A 22,762-nucleotide genomic window follows, 5' to 3' on the forward strand; every position below is an offset into this window, starting at 1 on the left:
GGAAACAAAAGGGAGAAAAGAAAAGAGAGACTGCATTCATTCTTCATGAGCAGATTGGAAAAAGGAGGCTGAGAGCTGGAGAAAAGTTCTGAAGGAGAAATTTGTTGCAACACGCTGAAGGAGTGATTTCTGGGCTTGGAAATCAAAGTTTAGAAGACAACAGAAGGTACAGTACGAGCAGAATTTAATGTTGTGAGCTACACGTCGTTCGAGAGAAGTTTTTGAAAAAAAATGTATAGTCCGTACAGCAGTACAAAAATTCGTATAGTGGTATAGAAATCCGTATAGTGTGTATGGTACAGCCCGTACAGTCGTATCCGTACAATACATATTTTCAGCTTCAAGTGGGCACGGAAATTGTTAAACACACATGGATAGGAAAACAATGTGAAAGATAAATCATGCAATGCTTTTTTTTATTAACAAGAGATTTACATTTATAGTACAATGTTGTGACTCTTGGGTTTCAGATCCCAAGGTCTCTTGGACTGCTTAGTCTTTTCGGCTTCCACACTAACCCTTTAGGATTAGGTGTCCAACATTCCCCCCCTTAATCCGAAGGGTTATGTATGAGTCCAAGAAGAGAGCTGTAATACAAAATGTGCAAAAAATACATGGCAGCACTAGGCTGAATGTGCTCTATGAAATGTTGGTAAAAAAGGGCGGTGGTTTAAGGATGACCACCAACACTGGAACGCTTAGTGCAGTTCCCGGAACTCTTCCAAAACTGGCAAGAAACTGAAGTTTTCTGCTAGAGGAAGTGATCCTATTGTTTTAAAGAGGGAAACCTTCAACCATAAAAGGGAGGTCTCACCCCGCATAAAAGGTAAAACTTCAACCTGAAAAGGGAAGTCTCAACCTGTGATGGTTTAAGGATAACCAACAACTCTGGAATGCTTAATGCAATTCCTGAACTCTTCCAAATATGGCAAGAAGCTGGTGTCTTCTGCTAGAGGAAGTGTTCTCAATCTGTGATGGTTTAAGGATGACCAACAACTCTACAATTCCTGGAATTCTTCCAAAACTGGCAAGAAGCTGGAGTCTTCTGCTAGAGGAAGTGTCCCAGATTGCCAATTGAAGGCATGTTCAGGGGCATCTTTGTCGCTGGCTACAACTCTGAAACTGGTGTGGCAGGTTGTGGCTCAGGCTCGCTTGATGTGACTTTGAAGCTTGTAGATGACCATCATTTCCCCCCCTGTCAGGTACAAGGTGAGAAGGTGGAGAAAACTCAACTGCAAGACTGTTCAATACTCTGGAACAAGTTCTGACATGTGTTTGGAATATCTTCTTGGCTGTTGATGCCCATTGCCAAGAAGCGATCCATCCAAGATGAATCTTTGTTCTTGCAGGACGTTTGTTTTTGAAGCATCTGTGTGAAGAATGGCTGGTTTTATGACAGTGCTTACATGGATGAAGATTAAAACAGTGATCTTTCAAATGGCCAACTCGGTCACAGTGTTGGCATTTCACGATCTGTTGTTTTTGTTGTTGTTGTTGCTGTGGAAGAGGGGCAGAATATGGAACAGCTGGAGGTGAGCTGTCATGAGAAGCAAGTGAACTGTCATGAATGAATCCAGCACTCTGAAACTGAATGGGCTTGGCATAGTCTGGAATATGAAAGGACAAGTCCTTATCATATCCAAGACCAGTTCTGTGCTTGTTGTGGACAAGCTGTTCCCAAGGTCTGATGATGGGCTTGGGAAGTGCAGACTGAGTTTCTGCATCTGCATATACAACTGCTGCTTTATTTGAATGCACTGTACCATTATTAACACGCTGCTGATGGGTGGTTGTCTCAATGTTCTGAACAAAAACAGGTTCAGAATGGTGTCTATTTTGATGTAGTTCTTCTTGCTGTAGCTGTGATTCAAGCTGCAAAAAATCGATCTTTTCCTGTGCATTTTGTAGACATGTCTGAATTTCTGAGAGAGATCCTTTGCTGATTTGTAATGTGTCATCAACAGCAGATAATATCAGAGTTTTAAGGAACTGTAATACATCACTGGTTCTAGCCATTTTTGCTTCAATGTCAGATTTACACCTTAAAAACTGATCACAACTATTACTCAATGCAGAAAAGTAATACCCACTCACAGTACACAGCAATATCCTTTATAAATGTGCAGCAAATGAATCAATGCATATATATGTGGACAGATACTATAATGAGTTTTAATACCACAACTGGGCAGCAGCAACTGCAAACTTGCTTGGATCCTTCAAATACTCCTTCACTAAATGATGGCTATCAAAACTTCAACAATTATAACACCATGTCAATTTTAACAAATTACAAGGAAATTTACCGGATTGGCTTTGGGATCTCAACAGCCTGCAACTTCTGGATTTCTCAAACAACAAATTCTCTGGTAAGATCCCCGCAAAGATTGGTCTTTTACAAGCTCTGAGGAAACACGGTGCAGCAGAGTCTCAGCCGGAAACGCTGTGGCAGGACAAACTCATATTGAATTTCAAGGGAGGGGAGCTCTTTTACACATATTTCTTTGCGACGCAGGCATTTTTGGATCTATCTGGAAATCAACTAAGTGGGCGGATTCCTTCTGAATTGGGATTGTTGAACAGCCTTAGAAATTTGAACCTTTCCAGCAACACTCTCAGTGGCAATATCCCGGTTGCACTTGCTAATTTAACCCAGCTGGAATTGCTGGACTTATCTATAAATCATCTGGACGGCCAAATACCAACGGCGTTGACGGGTATAACCGGCCTGGCGTTACTGAATTTCTCATACAATAATCTCTCTGGTGTGATTCCAACAGGTCGTCAGTTCAATACATTCGCTAATTCTTCGTATCTGGGCAATAAATTTCTCTGTGGTTTTCCACTTAACCAATCTTGCTACCTCAGCAGGCAGGCAGATCCAGGGGTAAGTAATACTGAAGACGATGATAACACAGCACGGGTGGCAATAATAGCGGCCGTAATAGCGGTGGCAATAATTTCTTCTATCAGAATTTTGTAACATCAAGACAATGTCGAGTCAATCAGCTTTATGTGATGGAGATGAGGGATTACTGTCTCCACCTTTGAACAATAATACCAAGGGGCACGGTGATGCTGCTTCTTTTTATGATCATTTCAAATGAAACGTCTCCCTCTCTGGATTCATACGAGTTATAGAGGCAACTTCATCAATAGATAAATTTACATCTGTCGCAGCGAAGCAAGGGCATAATCATGAACAGAATGAATAATGCAACAGAGGCACCGATGATGATGAGAGTTCGATTCTTGATAAATGCTTTAGTGCACATGAACACCTTTAGGTATTCTCTTTCAGAGATTTTGATCTATAGATATCCATTAATATCTCTTCTTAGGCATTAGCAAGTCCACCATCAATCTTCCAACTAAAAAGTAGCTTTAGTTATAATACGCTCATTATGTTGATATTTCCTATATACACAGGGCAAAAATAGGAGAGACAGTTCTATGTTGAGATAGCCAGAGACAGTTACATGCCAACCAGAGATAACCCTCAGATGAAACGATCACGGATGGAGCGGACACATAGTATTAGGTGCCAGGTTTCAGACATTGTTGAACACACATACCAAATACTAAACTAATTTCGATGAGAAATTTAGAACAAATTCACAGCCAGGTTAACACAGAAATTAATGAGCGCATCTATGTTGAGCATATAACAGAGCGCATATATGTTGAGCATATAACAGAGCGCATATATATATATCACATGAAAACGCTGCACCGAATCATCATAGCATCAATTCATTAAAAACGCATATCAAAACTCGCTCAACTCATCCTCAGCCCAGTGCTCTAATTTACAGCCAAGCCACAAAAAGGGAAGAGCCTTCCAAACGACTTTTCAAACCACCGTTCCAAAGCAGGCGGACAGAGGCATTCTCGCATTAACGTTCTGGTGTCTCTTCAGATGCTCGAAGTATTCTCGAACAGCGGCAATGGAATGAGCAATACGGCTTCTCGTTTCTCCTTTTCATGCGGTCTTATCGAACTCATGACCTCCTTTTGATAAGTCACCACAAACGGCCATCATCTTCTCAGCCTTCAGCGTGTCCATATCTCTGCAATCCATATTGCAGGCAAGAAATTTAAGGGACTGCAAAGGTTCCTCAAAATAATTAGTGAAAATTTTAAATTGCTTTAAAGAACGGCCTGAACAACAAGACTTCGATGACCTTGCTTCTAACAATCCAACTGCAACCAGAATTGCAGAAAATCTTCACAAGTACTCGTCAAAACAGAGATCCCTAAAAATCACGGATTTGAGCTCGAAATTTAAAGGAAAAGCTTAAATGCCGAGAATTATCAGCTTCGGGTAGCTCAAAAGCTTTGCAAACACAAATTTCACTCAAAATAAACAACCGAGACTCAATTTCTCGTAAAGAAGCCACTCAGCAGACGAGATTTTCACCGGACCTCTTTCTTCCACCACGATGAACTGCAATATATCTCCTCAAGAACTTCACACCTCGAAAAAAAACCGTTCAATAACGGCTCAACTCCACAAAATTTTCAGAAAAATACTACTTTCCAAGCTTCAAAGATTGAAACTTTCCTCAAACACAAAACCTTCCCCAAGCGGAACGGTTCAAACCACGAGAAAAGCCAGCGTCTGTGCTGGGAACAAACCCCAAAAAACTCCTAAAAGGTTGTTACTTTACGGAAGAGATTCAAAACAAAACACCGCGCATTCGTAATCTTGCATCCAAAAACAAGAAAATCTCTAGGCATAAGCAGCGGATTTTACCAGTAATTGCGTGCTTTCTTCTTCCTCTTGTGCTGGAAAGCCTGAGAAGCAAAGTACACCATAATAACCCTACAGCATGCAATGAATGCCTTTGCCTTTGGCTTTGCTATACTGTTCTTCGAGACCTTCGGCCACAGCTATGAATGTAGAGACCAAACCCTTTGAAGCGCAGGGGCCTCTGAGACAATGAAAATTGAGCAGCGTATCATTAAACACAGTTTTGTCAGGGAATAATGATAAATCCCAGGTGGTGCAGCGCTTTTAAATGGTGCGTATATGGACAGAGAACGCAGGTCTCATAACGGCTTGGACAGATGCGTTATATGGCAGAGGCAGAGGCAGCATGTCAGGAGAGGAATATGCACAGCCCAGGGAGTGCAGAGGATATGAAACGGTTTTGGAGTCAGAGCGCATTCAAATGAATATGTCAAGGCAGCGCTCAGGTATGAGCAGCTCAGACATAGAATTATGTGCAGAGGTGCAGGACAGGCCACAGAAAAACAAGCGGCTCTGATACCATGTTAAACACACATGGATAGGAAAACAATGTGAAAGATAAATCATGCAATGCTTTTTTTTATTAACAAGAGATTTACATTTATAGTACAATGTTGTGACTCTTGGGTTTCAGATCCCAAGGTCTCTTGGGCACAATTTTCAAGGAGTTTTGGGCTAAAGAGATAAGTTGTATTTTGTTGTTTTGTTTTGTCTGCAAATGTATTTTTCCTGAACTTGAAAGATAAATAAATTTGAAGAGCTCTCTAACAAGTTTTCCTTGGAAAAGATTGAAGGGGTTTTGCCTGGGTCTAAGTTGACCAAAAATACTTGTATTTTTATGTGTGTCATTGGTCTGGTTATGTCCATATTTATTCTTAGCATGTGTTGACAGTTGTTGAAATTGGCAACTAGGGCCAAACTCCATGTGGGTCTACTTATTCATGGCAGCTGATATTTTTCTTGGATTCCTCTCGTCGAGAAGTGTAGGATTGATCTAAAGATCATCTGATTCCGACAATTATTCATAGAGATATGAATTTATTTGTGTTATGTGACAACTCGTCAAGGTCGGCCAGCGACCAAATTGCCCCACTTATCCTCCACGTTTTAGTATAAATAGAAGAAGACTCTCTTATGATCTCTCTTCACACACTCTTATGATCTTAAGTCATTTGTCACACACACTCTTATGATCTCTCTTCATTCTATTCTAGGTTTGATGAAGATGAGATCTAGAAGGAGTGCTCTAGGTGATACGTTGCCCTAATAGGAGATGCCCTAGAAGCTGTCATGGAAAAGGCTTTACGCTGTGATAGAGAAGCTTAACGCTGGTATGGAGAAGCCCTAACCCTGGCCTAAATGATGCCCTAACTAATACACAGTCATGAAGGATAACGCAGTCAAGGAAGAAGGTTTCATAACGCAGCAAGGGAGTGACCTAAACGCAGGTCTAATGCTGTTGTTCTTGTCACCTAGAACGCAATCAATGAAGGTTTCATAGCCAGCAAAAGAAGGCATGTATACGCTGTAAAGAGGGGGCCTTGACAAGCCCTAACCGCAGTCCAATCAAGTGTTGCAAGTTGGTGCCCTAGACGTTGTCAAGGAAGAGAGGTATACGCAGTCCATGGACGGATCTCATCTGTTGTCTCAAGGTCCTTCTTACGCTGCCTTAATCTATTGAGTTAACAGTCTTATGAAGACTCGTATTACTGTTCAAAGAGATCCCTACACGCTATCCTAAGATGACCTTAACCGTTGTCTATTAGCAGCTCATAGAAACCTTGTTGCAATATCCTTAATTGTCATCATGATGCCACATAGATGTATGATAGCATGGCCAAATTAAGGACAGTTTATGCATATTTGAGTGGGATGAAGATCACTGTCATCTTGCCCTAACCAAACTTCAAATTGCAACAGAGATATATTAGATGCACGTTGTATCTATGTTGAGTTTGTGCTAGGTGGAATATTGACAGAAGTTTATGCAGCCTGTGGGAGCAAGTGAAGACAAGCTACAGTCTTGGGTGTAGGATCTTGGTGACTAATGCAGTCATGAATGGAGCAGAGATTCTACAAGTTACAGCTAGTTGCTTTGCTAGGCTACAAGCCCATAACAAGCACCTAAGGTTGTTCCATAACAGTGAAGATGGGTGCAGCATTTGTGCAGCATGGTGTAGCATGGTGCAGCGCAGTGATGATGGGCATGGAGCAGGAACAAGAATGTATTGCAGCAGCATGATGATGATGTATTGTAGTACAATGAGGTACAACTCAGTGATGGGAGCAGCATAGTGTCAAGTGCAGCATGACAGTGGTGCAGTACAATGATGATGATGAGTGCAGCATAGTGATTGGGTGCAGCACAGTGTCAAGTGCAGCATGACAGTGGTGCAGCACAGTAATGATGATGAGTTCAGCATAGTGATTGGGTGCAGCACAGTGTCAAGTGCAGCATGACAGTGGTGCAGCAAAGTGATGATGATGAGTGCAGCATAGTGTAACGAAGTGCAGCACAGTGATGGGTGCAGCTCAATGATAGAGCAGCACAGTGATGAGAACAGCTCACTGTGATGGGTGCAGTTCAGTGATAGAGCAGCACAGTGATGAGAACAGCTCACTGTGATGGCTGCAGCATGGTGATGGAATCACCTTCGAGAATCAGTTGAAGCAGTATACCTTCACCTGAGTTCAGATCAACTACTTCTTGTATGATCTTCATAGAAAAGATCTTTGCTCTTATTTTGATAAGTCAAAATGTTGACCTCTGATGTATATGTACTATCTCTCTCTGTTGAACTATTGAAGAACATAAGAAGAATTGATGAAGGGTTTCCCCACATTGGGGTTTGTCACTGGATGGCGCCACATCTTGTGTCCTCGTCTTGGCTTGTTTTCTATGATTTATGTTTATGTTCTATCTGCATTTTACTATCATGCTAAATGTGATTGCTAGTCTGGAATTGATAGTGAGCTAATATGGAAAATTGAAGTAAATGTGCTCTCAGCAAAGAACATACCTAAAATTAACAACAGTCCCATGTGTTTTAATCTGAAAATTTCATTTCCAGAATTCTATATGTTGAATGTATGTTTATGGGAAAGGGCATTTAACTGAATAGGAGTGATAAGATGAAATTAAAATCAGGTTGGGATTCTTGGAAACTTTTTTTTTAATCATCAATTTTCAACATGGTATCAGAGCTACAGGCTGAAAATTGCAGTTTGAACAGCAGACAGCAAACAGTGGTTTGGACAACAAAGTGAATTTTTGGACACCAAACTCAGTGTGGACAACAAACGGATATTTTGGGACAGCAAGGTGTGCTGGAAAGTTCATTCCTCCATTTTCTTGGTTTTGTAAATTTTGGACAGCAGTGATGGCCATGTTCTTAAGGATAAAGGACAGACTAGATGGGATATCCAACTATGTCATTTGGAAGGACAGAATTCAAAGAGTGTTTGAGGAGGCAACAGTTTGGGATATAGTGCAGCTAGTGCTTGTACCTCCTACTGCTGCAAATGAACTTGTTGAATTCATTGATGACTACTCTAGGAGGACTTGGATATATTTCCTGAAGACCAAGGATGAGGTCTTCAGTCACTTTAAAGAGTTCAAAGCTCTTGTGGAAAAGCAGACGGGTAGGAAGATCCAGGTCTTGAGGTCAAACAATGGTGGTGAGTACACCGATGGTGGGTTGTCTGACTTTTGTGCACAGTGGGGCATTAGGAGAGAGTTCACGATTCCTTACAACCCCTAGCAGAATGGGGTGTCTGAAACGAAGAACAGAGCTATTGTTGGGGCTGCTAGAGCGATGATTCATGATCAGGGGTTGTCTTTGTTTTTGTGGGTTGAGGCCTGCAATACTATTGTTTATCTTCGAAACAGGAGTCCTCACAGAATATTGGGGAATATGACTCAGGAGGAGGCTTTCACTGGAGAGAAGTGTCATGTGGGACATCTTCGTATCTTTGGATGTCTCACATATTCTTATATCCCCAAGGAGCAGAGGACGAAGCTGGAACCCATGGCAAAGAAGGGTATCTTTATGGGTTACAGTAAGACTTTGAAGGCCTATCAGATCTTCATTCCTTCTAAACGGAGAGTGGTGATTAGGAGGGATGTGAAGTTCGAGAAGGATAGGGCCTATCGGAGATCACGAAAGTATGGTGAGAGAGAGTCACAGACTTCTCCTCAACAGGGAGGTCACGTATAGGGAGCAAGACCTCAAGGTTCTGGATCAATTGGTACAAGAGGTACTTCAACGTCAGTGACATCTGAGGCACCAGTGGCAAGTTCACTAAGCACTTCTTTAAGGATTCCACTAGTACAGAGTTCACATGGCACTTCAGCTGACACATGCATAGGTGCCAATACAGGGTCTTCGAGGACAGGTGTTGGTTCAAGCACACCAGGGTTAGTTGGCAAACCTTCAGGTTCACCAGACTGGGGGGCAGAGGATGAGGTTCTCTATGGGGAAGCTTCTTCAAGGAAGAGAGACCCAAGTGGATTCAAGACACCTTGAAGGAAGCCAAGCCCATTGGTCCTCCAAAGAGGGTGAACAGGGAGAGTGTGCCACCTGGGCGATCTTGCAGTTATGTAGCCAAGGCTACCAGCATTGTTGACTCTGAGCCTACTAACTATGAGGAGGCTTCCAGCCAAGAGGTATGGAGAGAGGCTGTGGTGGGGGGGTATGCCTCTATCATTAAGAACAATGTCTAGGAAGTGGTGCCTAGGCCTGAGGGCAAGTCAGTTGTGACTTCCAGGTGGCTCTACAAGATCAAGCATGTTGTGGATGGTAGCATTGAGAAGTTCAAAGCGAGGTTTGTGGCTAGAGGGTTCTCACAGATAGAGGGAGTTGACTATGATGAGACTTTCGCTCCTGTAGCTCGGTACACTCTTATCCAGTCTCTTATTTCTATTACTGCAGAAATGGGTTAGCAGATCCATCAGATCGATGTGAAGACCACATTTCTTAACAGAGTTATAGAGGAGGAGGTGTATGTTGAGCAACCACAGGGCTTTAAGGTACTTAGGCGGGAGACCCATGTATGTCGATTGAGGCGAGCACTCTACGGACTTAAGCAAGCTCCGAGAGCTTGGTATTCGAGGATTTATACTTACTTGCAACAGATGGGTTTCACGAAGAGTGATGCAAATCCAAACCTATACTACATTGTGGGGGATGATTCGCTTATTCTTTTGTTGTATGTTGATGACTTGTTCATTACTGGGGCAGAGAGACTGATTAGTGGTTTCAAGGAGAATCTTGCTATGGAGTTCGAGATGAAGGACAATCGGTTGATGCATTACTTTTTGGGGCTTGCAGTGTGGCAGGAGGAGGGGCATATCTTTCTAGGGCAAGGGCGGTATGTTGTGGATGTGTTGAGCAGATTTCACATGGCAGATTATAGACCCATGTCTACACCTATGATCACCAACTGGAAAAAGCTTCATGTTTCAGATTCTAGTTTGGTGGATCCCACATTGTATAGGCAACTTATTGGGTCCTTGATGTATCTGGTCAACACTAGGCCAGATATATGCTTTGCAGTGAACACGCTTAGCCAATTCATGGATGAGCCCAGGAAGGTGCACTAGGTAGATGCAAAGCACATTCTTCGATACGTGCAGGGAACTGTTGATTATGGTCTGGACTATAGGCGGGGAGATGGAGTGAGGTTGGCAGGTTACACAGATTCAGATTAGGCAGGTTATGCTTCTGACAGGAAAAGCACTTCAGGGTGTTGCTTCGGATTGGGTTCGACAGTTGTGTTGTGGTTCAATCGAAAGCAAAAGTCAGTTGCTTTGAGCTCTTATAAGGCTGGGTATATGGCTACTAGCTAGGCTAGTTGTGAGGCCATTTGGCTTTGCAAGTTGTTGTATGGCCTATTTGATCAGGAGTTGAGAACGACGGTTATTCACTGTGATAATAAGTGTTGCATTAAACTCACGGAGAATCCAGTGTTTCATGACAAGTCAAAACACATTGACATCAGATATCATTTCATCATGGACTATGTTCAGAAGGGGGCAGTGAAGCCGGAGTATATATCAACAGACGAGCAAGTGGTCGATGTTCTCACGAAGTCCTTGCCAAGAGGCAAGCATGTTCATTTCAAGGACAAAATGGGTGTGGTGAGAAACACTTTCCTCGGTAAGAGGGAGTGTTGATTTTTAATGTACCTTGGACAAGTAGTTTCCCATAGGTTAGTCTCTACCTAGGGAAAAGTGTCCAAAATAATTATTTTCCTAAATGTGACTTTATAAAGTGAAAATGACTTTATAAGTGGTGAATTCAATGTTAAATTATAAAGTGAAAAGTGACTTTAGACATAAAGTACAATGTAGGTATTTTATTTAATGGGTGAGTTAAAAAATAAAAGTGAGAATTAAATGCACATTTATTCTCATCCCTTGATGTAAATGAATCGGAGCCATTAGATCTTAGTGTTGCCCAAAAGTCATTTAGGGAAACAAAAGAGAGAAAAGAAAAGAGAGATTGCATTCATTCTTCATGCGCAGATTGGAGAAAGGAGGCTGAGAGCTAGAAAAAAGTTATGAAGGAGAAATTTGTTGCAGCAAGCTGAAGGAGTGATTTCTGGGCAACGCTGGGCATGGAAATCAAGGTTTAGAAGACAGCGGAAGGTACAGTACAAAAATCATTTAATGTTGTGAGTTGCACATCATTCAAGAGAAGTTTTTGAAAAAAAAATCCATACAGTCCATACAGCAGTACCGAAATCTGTACAGTCAGTACAGTGCATCCATACAGTCGTATCTATATAGTACATATTTTCAGCTTCAAGTGGGAATGGAAATCAAGGCAAAGTGGGCACCGTTTTCAAGGAGTTTTGGGCTGAAGAGATAAGTTGTATTTTGTTATTTTGATTTGTCTGCAAATGTATTTTACCTGAACTTGAAAGATAAATAAGTTTGAAAAGCTCTCTAACAGGGTTTCCCCAGAGAAGATTGAAGAGGTTTTGCCTGGGTCTAAGTTGACCAAAAATCTGTGTATTTTTATGTGTATTGCTGGTCTGGTTATGTCCATATTTATTTTCAGCATGTGTTGACAGTCCCATGTGTTTTAATCTGAAAATTTCATTTCCAGAATTCTACATGTTGAATGTATGTTTATGGGAAAGGGCATTTCACTTAATAGGAGTGATAAGGTGAAATTAAAACCAGGTTGGGATTGTTGGAAACTTTTTTTTAATCATCAAATTTCAACATCTTGGACCTCTCAAAAAGAGGAATCTAATGCAATCATCATCTCCATCAAATGAGCTGTCCCCAGGTGGAATTTAGCCCTAGTTGCCAATTTTAACAAACAGGCACCAAGAGCTTCGTACATCAAAATTTACAAACATTTGTAGGATAATGGATTTAGAAGAAGTAAGGATGGTGATATGGTATTATCGTTGATATCTGTATATGACATCATCATTATAGGAAGTGAGGTCCAAGCAATTACCAAGGTAAACACTAAATTATGTTCTTTTGACATGATAAACTCAAACCCCTCCTAAATTATTGCTTAGGTGTAGAACTTTGCCAATTAACAAATGTGTCTTTGTTTCTCAAAGTATGACAAAGGTCTATTAAACAAAGACAAGATGGTTGATTGTAAAAATTCATTTTATACCTATGCAGAAAGAGCTGAAACTTTCAGCCAAAGTCAACTTAAAATCAACCAGCGGTCAATTTATAGGCAGCCAGAGGAAGTTCAATTTATCTTACAGCCACTAGGCCGAATCTTAGATTTGCAATCAATGACATATCGAGGTTTATGGAAAACCCTAAAGTTGACTATTGGACAGCGTCAAAAAGAATTTTGAGATATGTTGAAGATACAACTGATTTTGGATTATTACATGGTGAAAGTGATGGACTTCAACAGATTCATTAAACACACTCTGATGAGGCAGGATCAGCAGATGATCGGAAATCAATTATTGGTTATGTGTTCAGTCTTGGAACAGATGCAGTGTCATTGGTTAGCAAGAAACAGCATCATCTTCCACTTTCTTCTACTGAGGCAGAGTACTGGGCGGCAGCAAAAGGAGGATGTGGAACAGTTTGTCTTGGAAGTTGGAATAATACTTGGAAAATTGATGCTTCAGCAGACCAAAGAGAGTTATTTTTGTTTTAAAAATTAGAAAATAATCTAGTGTTTCATGTGCACACCAAACAAAATGATGTATATCATCCTTCATAAAACAGCTTGTAGAATATAAAGAGGTTGAACTTCAATATTGTATCACACAAGCAAAACTGCAGACATCTTCACCAAGCCACTCGGTCTAGATATGTTTTTCAAATTTAGGTACAAGCTTGGTGTATTTTTCAGAATCACGATTAATGGAGAATGTTAATGTAATTATTAATAGGTATTTTTTTATTAAATAGCATTTACTTTGCATTAATACATAGTACATTAAGTACTTTAAAGTTAATAACAAATAAACAAGAAATAATTACGTAATGTCTTTCTCCTATTCATTTGTATATATGTAGGAAGACATATCATGATTTTGAATGAATATAAACTTGACAGTTCTCTTCCCACTTGTTCGGTTTCCTCTCTGTTCAATTTCTGTGTAATCTTACAAAAAGATCATGAAGTAATTTGGATATACAGTAGGGAGTGTGTATGTTTTAATTGGTTAATGTTTGGTACTCTCTTCATTTAAAAAAAAAAATTGTATCAAGGACTTTTTATATATTTTGATTTATAAGCATGGATGTTACATATTTCATCCATACTGTGCTGTTATTTTTTCTAAAAATATTAATATTATATTGGGCTAAATTATATCATGTGCCATGTCATCATTAGGTACAGACATTACGCATCTCTCCCATGCTAGAATGTAGAATGCACCTCACTTCTCTCGATGCAATTAGTCTTAGGCCATGATGTTTATGACAGGTAGCTCTAGAAGCCATGCATTGAGATGTCAATATCGATAAGTTTCACTTGTGTGTAGCCTGCTATTCAATTGTATTTACTGCAGCCACAGTTAGACAATATGAGAGGTCAAACTTATCATTTGATGCCTCTTTTGTCCCATTAGAGAAGCTTTATTGCAGAGACAGTTCTGGATATGCTGCATTGCCACCCTTGATTTGTGTAAGGTGTTAATCATATAACTGTTTGAAGTCTCAAATTGAACAAATGGAAGGCAGTTTGCCACCAGCAGATACACAAAGTCACTTCCAGTAGTTCTATACCAAAATGTTTGCTGCTGACGAAATATATTTTAGCACAATATACGTTACAAAGATGCACTAGTGAGTATATTGAAAGATAAATAAAATTTCCAAAATTTAAGTTGTGTTACCAACAGCAGAAAACATGGTTAAAACTTAAAATGAATGACAAATTTTACAAAAGTACAAAGATACCAGAAGTCAACGTTGTTAAAGATATGCAGATGAGAACTTTAAGATAACGAAAACATATAGAAAACATTTTACCGGAGAGGAACAAGAAGGGCAGACGTATCCTGCTGGAGCTGTGTGGGGAGGAAAACTTTGGAGATGTGACACCAAACAGTGTGTATGCACAACATCTAAATTTAATTGAAAATACAATAGTCAGGAATGATTTCCAAAATCCATCAAGCCAGATAAAAGCAATGAAGATCCATATGTACCATTAAATGAACCACAAAGATATTGGTAATATTCCATATCCTATTCGAAGGAAGGTCAGTCTTACGTAAGCAACCCAGTCGAGTAGTAGCAGCTCCATCATCAAAGCCTACTTGACATTTATTGCAGGCTGTAGGCCAATCATAATCGCCATCTATCACCCACTCTGAGTAAGTCCGCACCTATCAAATAGCATAAACTACTTTTCAAACTTCTTAATTCCAGATCATTACTGAAAAATAATATATTCCGAGAGCAGTTTGAATAGCATCGGAGGAAATTAGCATTTCTGAGAACATATATTGATTAAAGGCTTTAAAAATAGTAATTCAATCACAGCCATGTGACATTAGACCTTGTTAATCAAATCAATGCCTTGTCCATAATGACAATAAAATAATACTTGCCTCCTCTAGATAAAATCTTGACGGTTTTAGAGTTAAATTAATTTCAAGTTAGCACCATCAGAAGTAAAAATTATGTGATGTATCCTGCAGTGGGGAATGAGAAAATAGACGACGTTCTTTTGGTCAAATAAATCTTGTTAATCAAAAGGCTTCATTTGACCTCGTTTATATAAAGTTATAAACAACAGTCCCTGATTATAAGACACATTAAGCAGAACTTAAATCTTATAAGAACATCCATCAATATATAAGCTATTCAACCAGATAGAAACTTATTTATCATTTGATAAAGAACTGATTATGATCAACAGTCTGCTTATAAGCATAGTATCAGGTTTGAGAAACTAAAAAGCAAATGTGTGTATATATATTCCAGGGAAAACTTCGTGGAATCCAACCCCATTCCCCAGAATATCCAGATAGAGGACATCTAAACTGCCAACAATATATCAGCTAATATCCCTAAGGGACTCAACAGGATTTGAACTAACGGCTTCTGACCTCCCCATCAGCAACACACCTTTGGTAGATGGTTAAGTAACAGACTTAGAAATTTTATTTATATAAGCCCAAGGGTTAGATCTGTACACACACAATGGGATCTACAAAGTTGCTTGAGTATATATACATGTAACCTTTTGAAATGTTCAAATTCCAATATATTCCAAGAAACTTCTCTAATCCCAACATGTCATAAACCTTATTCTTGGGTTTGTTGCAGAGGCAATTTAGGTATCTAAGAATTTAACTAAAGCTTAAAATTTAATCAAGAATTAGATGTACATTATAATCCTGAAACATAAGAATGCTTCGTCGATATATAATATTAAGGATAATTGAGGTTGCCATACATTGAAATTTATATTATTAGAAAAGTGATTTCTTAAAATTCTTAGACCAAAAGACAGGTATTAAATTCATGTTTTATATATGGAATCGCTTATAATTGTAAACTGTAGTAGTTGTATGTTAATGAAACTTACAATTCCTAGCCCCTAAAATAATTATTAAATCCATCTTTTATATGGAGTCACCTGCAATTGTAAAAAACCATAGTTGTATGTTCATATAGATGTATCGAAGTAAATGATAGGATATCCCCTTAAGAAAAGCAAATATTATTGAATCGAACATTATGCATGATAAGACTAATTATATGAACTTAAACATCGTAATAATTGGGCGTGATGGAAGTATTTATGACGTCACTCCATACATGTGCGATGAAGTAGTTTCCATATATATATATATATATTCTATTGTGTTTTTAACTTTTTATACGTGTAGAATAATTGCCATGATAATACTCTCACATTTCTATTTCTTCATAAAAACAAATTCTAATTTAACATTTTGTAATGTTATTAATAGAATTCCGCAGTTAATTAAATATTAGATCTTTTAATATTATTTTATTACTTCGCAATATTTCATGTTTTAAAAAGGTTGTCCACGTGCAAGTAATGGGAAAGGGTGAAGAGATGAACAACAAAATTTTTGGAGTTCATGTGTTAATATCAAGTGTAAATGTATGTAAAACACATGCATTCACGTGTGTGTATGGAGTTTGTACTTCTGTATATCTGCAATTAATAGATAGCATCGTCATCCATACATCCAAATCAAAAGTTACAAAGATAGATTCCATCAATATTAGAACGTATAAGTTAAGACGATATGTGAAAGTTATAATGACTTAGCTTTGAGCTTCAGATGAGAATTATGTTATAATAGGACTCCAGAGCCAACATAATAGTAAACAATACTAGTACCACAGTTTAGGGGTTTGGGATTTGGATTGTCTTAAAAAGGACTATAACGCTATGTACAGTACTTTAGTTTATTGGGACAGGTTGCGGTAAGACCCAAATTTAAGCAGAGAAGCAACCCAAATTCAAGCAGTTCACTTTCAGTCCAAAAGATTCATGACAAACTGCCAGCATGATGTTTTTGCAGTTGCAGAAGTCATGCCCTAGCAGAGTAGTCTGTTTGCCAGCCAGAAGAGAAGATATTTTTGGAGAAAAACAAGCCCAAGACATGTATATTTGGCAAAGGAAGAAATTCTAAAAATGGGCCAAATTTTGGCAGAGAAAGCAACCAAGAATTTGTGAAGAAAAAATGCTTAGTGAATGCAGTCTGGCTCAGGCAAATTGTAAGCATTTTCAAAGGGAATTTATCAGTTTAATGTCTGGATTGTTTGATTGAGTGGAAAAGGCTGGGGATTGTTAATTTGTCTGGTTGGAAAAAACTTATTAACTGAAGTACTTGTGAGGAAAATCACACAAGAACATTGACAGTGCATGCAAACCAGAAGGGCACAAAGTTCCATACCAAAATCTTGTACAACTTGAGCTCTAACCTAATCTAACACAACTCTATTTGTCTAGTAAGTGACATAAGTCATTATAACTTTATCATATGGCCATTATTATATGTTAACTGTAACACCCTCCCTTAATGCTCATATGAAGAACAAATGTTTGTCCCATAATACAAACTCATCTGGACCAAATATGTCAAAGATGTTTGCAACTTTGCAGCACAACTCTATAATGCACCCCAAGAATCAGATTTTGATGTTGACACCAAATGAACAAAAATGTCAACTACAAGTCATGTGACCAGCATGACTGATGCAATGTGAAACACCTCACCGAATATTTGATCAAGCACTGACACTTAGTAGGATAAGTGTCAATGTTGGCTAGTATTTTCTGTTGATATACCACAGACGTAGAATCTGATTTCAACTTCAAGAAGTTGTACCTTTCCACACCTAGGGACCAAAGTGTTATAAAGTCGCAAACCAAGCCTCCAAACCCCTGCAATAATCTGGAAAGTGTATCATCCAAACCTAGAACCTTCATCCTGCAATTAAACCACAACCATGTGTCTAATTGTATGGCCTATTCACATCCATTCCCCAATCATAATTTTGCCTTAGCTGGGACTAATTTGAATACATCCAGCTCCTCTAGTATTCCATCTTTCTTCATGTCTTCAAGCCTTCCACCTTCATCTCCATCACTGCATTTTGGTCACATCTCCAAGCCTTCCACCTTCACCTCCATCACTGCATTTTGGTCACATCTTCAAGCCTTCCACCTTCACCTCCATCACTGCATTTTGGTCACATCTTCAAGCCTTCCACCTCTTCCAACCATGGATCGCAGGAGCTCTTCTACTTCTTGTGCTACCTGCACAATACCCTGCCGTCATTGCTCAACCTTCTACACTTCATGTTAAGTTATGGTATGTTCTATGCTTATAACACTTTACTTCTTTTTCTTATATTATTCCACAGATTAGCAATCACATTTACATAAAGTAAAGCGCAGATAGAACATTAAACGATCGATAGAAAACAAGCCAAGACAAGAGACACCAGATGTGGCGGCTAGCCAGGGACAAACCCCACAATGTGTGGGGAAACCCTTTGATCAAATCTTCTTTTATCTTCAATAATTCAACAGAGAGAAATAGTACAATAAATCTAATTTATATCAACAGTAGCAAACCCTAGATCAGCAGCATCAGCATTAGCAGCTTCACCATCAAACTAGGGCAGACGATATCTCACAAACCGACCGTCGGATCGGCTTGATTCCACCACCAAAAGTTGCGGCTTCCAGAGGAGGTTCAGATGAACCTACAGCGCAGTTCAGATGAGGATATCTTCTAGTCCACGCAGGTCAAACTTTACTTCTGCAATTGCAGCTTCAGTTTCGGTAGCTTCTGACTTCAAACTAGGGCAGTCGATATCTTGCAAACCGTCCGTCGAATTGACTTGATTCCACCACCAAAAGTTGCGGCTTTCAGAGGAGGTTCAGATGAACCTACAGCGCAATTCAGATGAGGAGAGCTTCTAGTCCACACAGGTCAAACTTTACTTCTGCAGTTGCAGCTTCAGTTTTGGCAACTTTCGACTTCACGTGTGTGAGGGAGAGACCCTTTTCTGCACAGTAGAGAGAGAGAGATGTGATGAGATGAGTGAGTCCATATGAGGAAAAGTCCTCCTACATTTATACACAACGTTGGTGTTTGAATAGATGCGACTGTTGGGCTTCTGAGCCTACATGAGTTGAAGGTTGGCTTGATAATAATCCCATAATCAAAATAAATTCATATCTCCATGAATACTTATCGAAATCGGATGATCTTTATATCAATCCTACACCTCTCGACGAGGGGAATCTAATAAAAATATTATCAACCATGAATAAGATGACATGAAGTTTTGCCCTAGTTGCCAATTTTAACACTCCCTCTCAACTAGGGAGAACTTCATCTGCAATCTGTCTATCAGTCGTTACTATTCATCCATCAAATACACTGCCCTGTACAGCCTGACCCTTGCCCTGCTCTGCTCTATTCTGCCTGTTCTGCTTTGTCTTGTTCTGCCCTGTACTGATCTGTACGACTCTGCTCTGTTATGCGCTGCTCTGCTTTGTTCTGTTCTGCTCTGCTTTTCTCTGAATTATGAAGAAGAAGAAATGATCGAGGATGTATCATACTAACTCAAAGTCAGTCTCAGAGTATGTACCACTGGTCCCAAACCAGTCTCAACCGACCCGAAGTCAGTGTCATAGTATGGTACAACTCCTACCACTGGTCCCAAACCAGTATCATTGATCCCAGATCAATGGAGGTCATCCTAGCGTAGGGAGTACGATAGATACAACGATGCATCCATCAGTACTACTATGGTCCCTAACTTCATTTCCCTGCTCATTGATCAGATGAGAGGTACTTCCCATGAGTCCCAGACTGCATTGGGTAGGATGTCTCGACAGGAGAACTTAATCAATCCCGTCCTCACAGGAGAACACATCAATCCTGCTACAATCGCCATGGAGAACACATCAATCCTGCTACAGTCGCCATGGAGAACACATCAATCCAGGCCTCACAAGAGAACACATCAATCCTGCTACAGTCGCCATGGAGAACACATCAATCCAGGCCGCCATGGAGAACACATCAATCCAGGACTCACAGGATAACACATCAATCCTGCTACAGTTGCCATGGAGAACACATCAATCCAGGCCTCACAGGATAACTAATCATCCTGCTACACAGGAGGGCGAATCATCCTGTTCCACAAGAGAGCGAATCATCTTGTCCCACAAGAGAGCGAATCATCTTGTTCTAGTGTGCACCACTAGGGGAGGGTGAGTCACCTTGTGGTCGTATGTTGCTCCAGTAAGAACCGCAAGCCCTCAGAGCTCCTAGAGCTCAATGTATGCAACATGCAGGACCCTTGTACAAGGGTTTCTTGACGACTCCGTGTCGTTTGGGAAAAATCACAGATTAGATCTTTCCTTGGGGCTTTGACAAGGTGTATCGACTTGTACATCATCTTAATGTAATGGAGCCTCCTTGCTCATCGACTTACCATATCCCAGATGATGTCTATCTGCTGGAGCAATCGACGAATACGGGATTCCTCAATAATCGAATCCCACCTCTGGTTGTTACAGATAATCACAATGGTATGTGTTCAAACAGCTCACTGAAGAGCTTCCCCAACCAGGCAGCTTCATATGATTTCATACTCGTAGATATGTATCCGGTCTCGGTGGTGCTTATGGCAACCGACTTCTGCTTCCTACTCATCCATTATATCGAAGCAGAATCCAAAGAGAAACAGCACTAAAAGTGCTCCAGTGATCCTCCACACTACCTGCCTAATCAGCATTCGAATAATCATGCAGTTTCATATTTCCAGCAATGTATCTCAATCCATGAGAGATTGTGTCCTGAAGACATCTCAGAAGATTCTTGGCACCAATATAGTGAGGCTCAACCAAATATGAGCTCACAATGCTAACTGCAAAACATATGTTCAGACGGAGGTTCACCAAGAACATCAACGCGAATGAGTTTTTGAAACTCAGAGGCATTTCCCAAATCTGGTCCGACATCACTACCATATAACTTCTGAAAGTTAAGATCCTCGAGGTAGTCACAGGCTTGCAGTCCATCATACCAAATCTTTTCAGAATCTTCACCACATATTTTCCTTGAGATAGGAAAATTTCCCTTGGCTTCTGCCACACTTCAAGTCCTTGGTTCTTCAATTCAAATTCAGAAACCAACTCCCTCTTACATTTGTGAATGAGAGGGTATGCACCTGTTAGAAAGAGGTCATCCACGTACAGCACCAGTCTGAGAGGTTTGTCATCTTCAACCTTAAAGTAAAGGTTAGGATCGGCTTCACTCCTAGAGAATCCCAGCTTCATCAAGTAACTATCGATCCTCTCATACCATGCTCGGGGTGCTTGCTTCTGCCCATAGAGAACCTTCTTCAACCTGCATACAAGAGATTTTCAATCATAAATCTCAAATCCTTCGGGTTTCTCCACATAGACCTCTTTTTTTTTATCGAACCATGCAAGAATGCGGTCTTGACATCCATCTGATGTAGGTTCCATCCTTGTGAAGCCACAAGGGCTATGATCAAGCGGATGGTCGTATATATGGAAACAGGTGCAAATATCATAGTCTATACCTTCCTTTTAGGAGAAACCACGAGCAACAAAACGAGCCTTATACTTTTTTGTATTTCCATTTGCCGCATGCTTTATCTTGTAAAGCCATTTGGAAGTAACAACTGTCTTGTCCTGGGGTCTGGGAACTACTTCCCAGACATCATTCTTCATAATAGACTCATATTCTTCGGTCATAGCATCCTTCCATACTTGATGCTTGACGACATCTGAGAATGATGAAGGCTCATTTTGTATGATTGTGCTCATGATGGTCAGGTATCCCTGATACCTATTAGGTTTCTTACTTTCACGAAAGGTTCCTCGGGGTGCAGCATGTCCTTCAGCATCATCAAGTATCCCCCTAAGCCATGAAGGCCTCTTCTTAGAAGAGGAAGGCTCAGGTGGATAAATAGGATCCATGGGTTCCTCCACATCAGGCATTGTTACATCATTTACCCATAGAGACAGCTTCCACAATCGTACAGGTCTTCCTTTCCGCCACACCATTCTGCTCAGGAGCATGTGGTGTAGTAGTCTCCCTCTGGATGCCAGCCTCAGATATGTTTGAGTGAACCAATTGTAATATATCGGAGGTCTTGCTTTGGCTTGAGGGGAATGGTCCCCTTTTGAGCTTTCCTTCGGCACATCCTAGACATACCACCTTTCTCTACTCCGAATTCGGGCATCCCTATCATCATTTGTCTTACACCGAGTAGAGCTTTATAATGAAGGGGGGCAAACCTCCGATGCCAAAGTTCGGATTGAAGAGATGTGTCATAAGACATGACACCTAGCGAACTTCCATCAACCTGATATAATGAATCAACACAAAACCCAAGAGTAAAGGCATCCTTAACATTATTTTTCGCTACACGTACCTTGCATCGGTGAAGGTTACGTTGTAGCCTTTGTCTTCCATTGCCGAGATGGACACCAGGTTCTTTCGGAGGTCAGCTGCATTTAATACATCCTGGAATTTCTAGCCTTCTTGAATGGTTGTCCTCTTCCTTGATTCCTAGCTCTCCTCTTACCTTTGTTATTGAATTTGTCATTCCTTTGATTGCCATCAAAGGGATTTTGATCATCGTCCTGGTGTGAGTGCTTTCTATCAGGGCACTCCCTTGCATAGTGACTTGCTTTATCACAGATGTAACATCGTCCTTTTCTTCCACCCTTAGGTCCAGCCTTTCCTTTTGATTTAGTCCCAGAATTATTTCTTTTCTTAGCATGAGAAGAAAAGGCAGGAGGAGGACCTTTAGGCAAGGGCATTTCTTGCTCTTCTACCCTTGTTTCTTTTTGAATGCATCTAGCCATTAATTACTCGAAACAAGGAATTACATTATTGTTCAGAAGAGTAGTCCTGAACACGTACCATTCGGATGGTAATCCTCCAAGAGTCGTGAGTGCCATTTCCCTATCAGTAATAGTCTCCCCAATAGATAGGACATCG

At 40.2% G+C, this 22,762-nt stretch overlaps 2 protein-coding genes across 3 annotated transcripts in view; one reads left to right on the forward strand and one right to left on the reverse strand.

Annotated features, from left to right (window-relative positions):
* Window positions 1-22,762, reverse strand: part of LOC149232881 (RING/U-box superfamily protein) — a 179,791-nt gene that overhangs the window by 65,640 nt on the left and 91,389 nt on the right. For both annotated transcript variants that reach the window (XM_089379535.1, XM_089379534.1), the window contains 2 exons: window positions 14,479-14,593; window positions 14,235-14,329 (listed from right to left, as the gene is read on the reverse strand). In XM_089379535.1, coding sequence (XP_089235661.1) covers window positions 14,235-14,329; window positions 14,479-14,593 — 210 coding nt within the window. The remainder of the gene's footprint in view (window positions 1-14,234; window positions 14,330-14,478; window positions 14,594-22,762) is intronic.
* LOC149232882 (receptor-like protein 9DC3) lies at window positions 2,288-2,983 on the forward strand (the record flags this gene model as incomplete). Its single annotated transcript, XM_089376895.1, has 1 exon — window positions 2,288-2,983. A coding segment is annotated over one exon (696 nt), but the record flags the coding sequence as incomplete, so codon positions are not given.

The sequence above is a fragment of the Pinus tabuliformis genome, chromosome J (genome assembly GCF_031772625.1).
Source record: "Pinus tabuliformis cultivar Carrire ecotype Pingquan chromosome J, CPIR1, whole genome shotgun sequence".
Taxonomy (NCBI): domain Eukaryota; kingdom Viridiplantae; phylum Streptophyta; class Pinopsida; order Pinales; family Pinaceae; genus Pinus; species Pinus tabuliformis.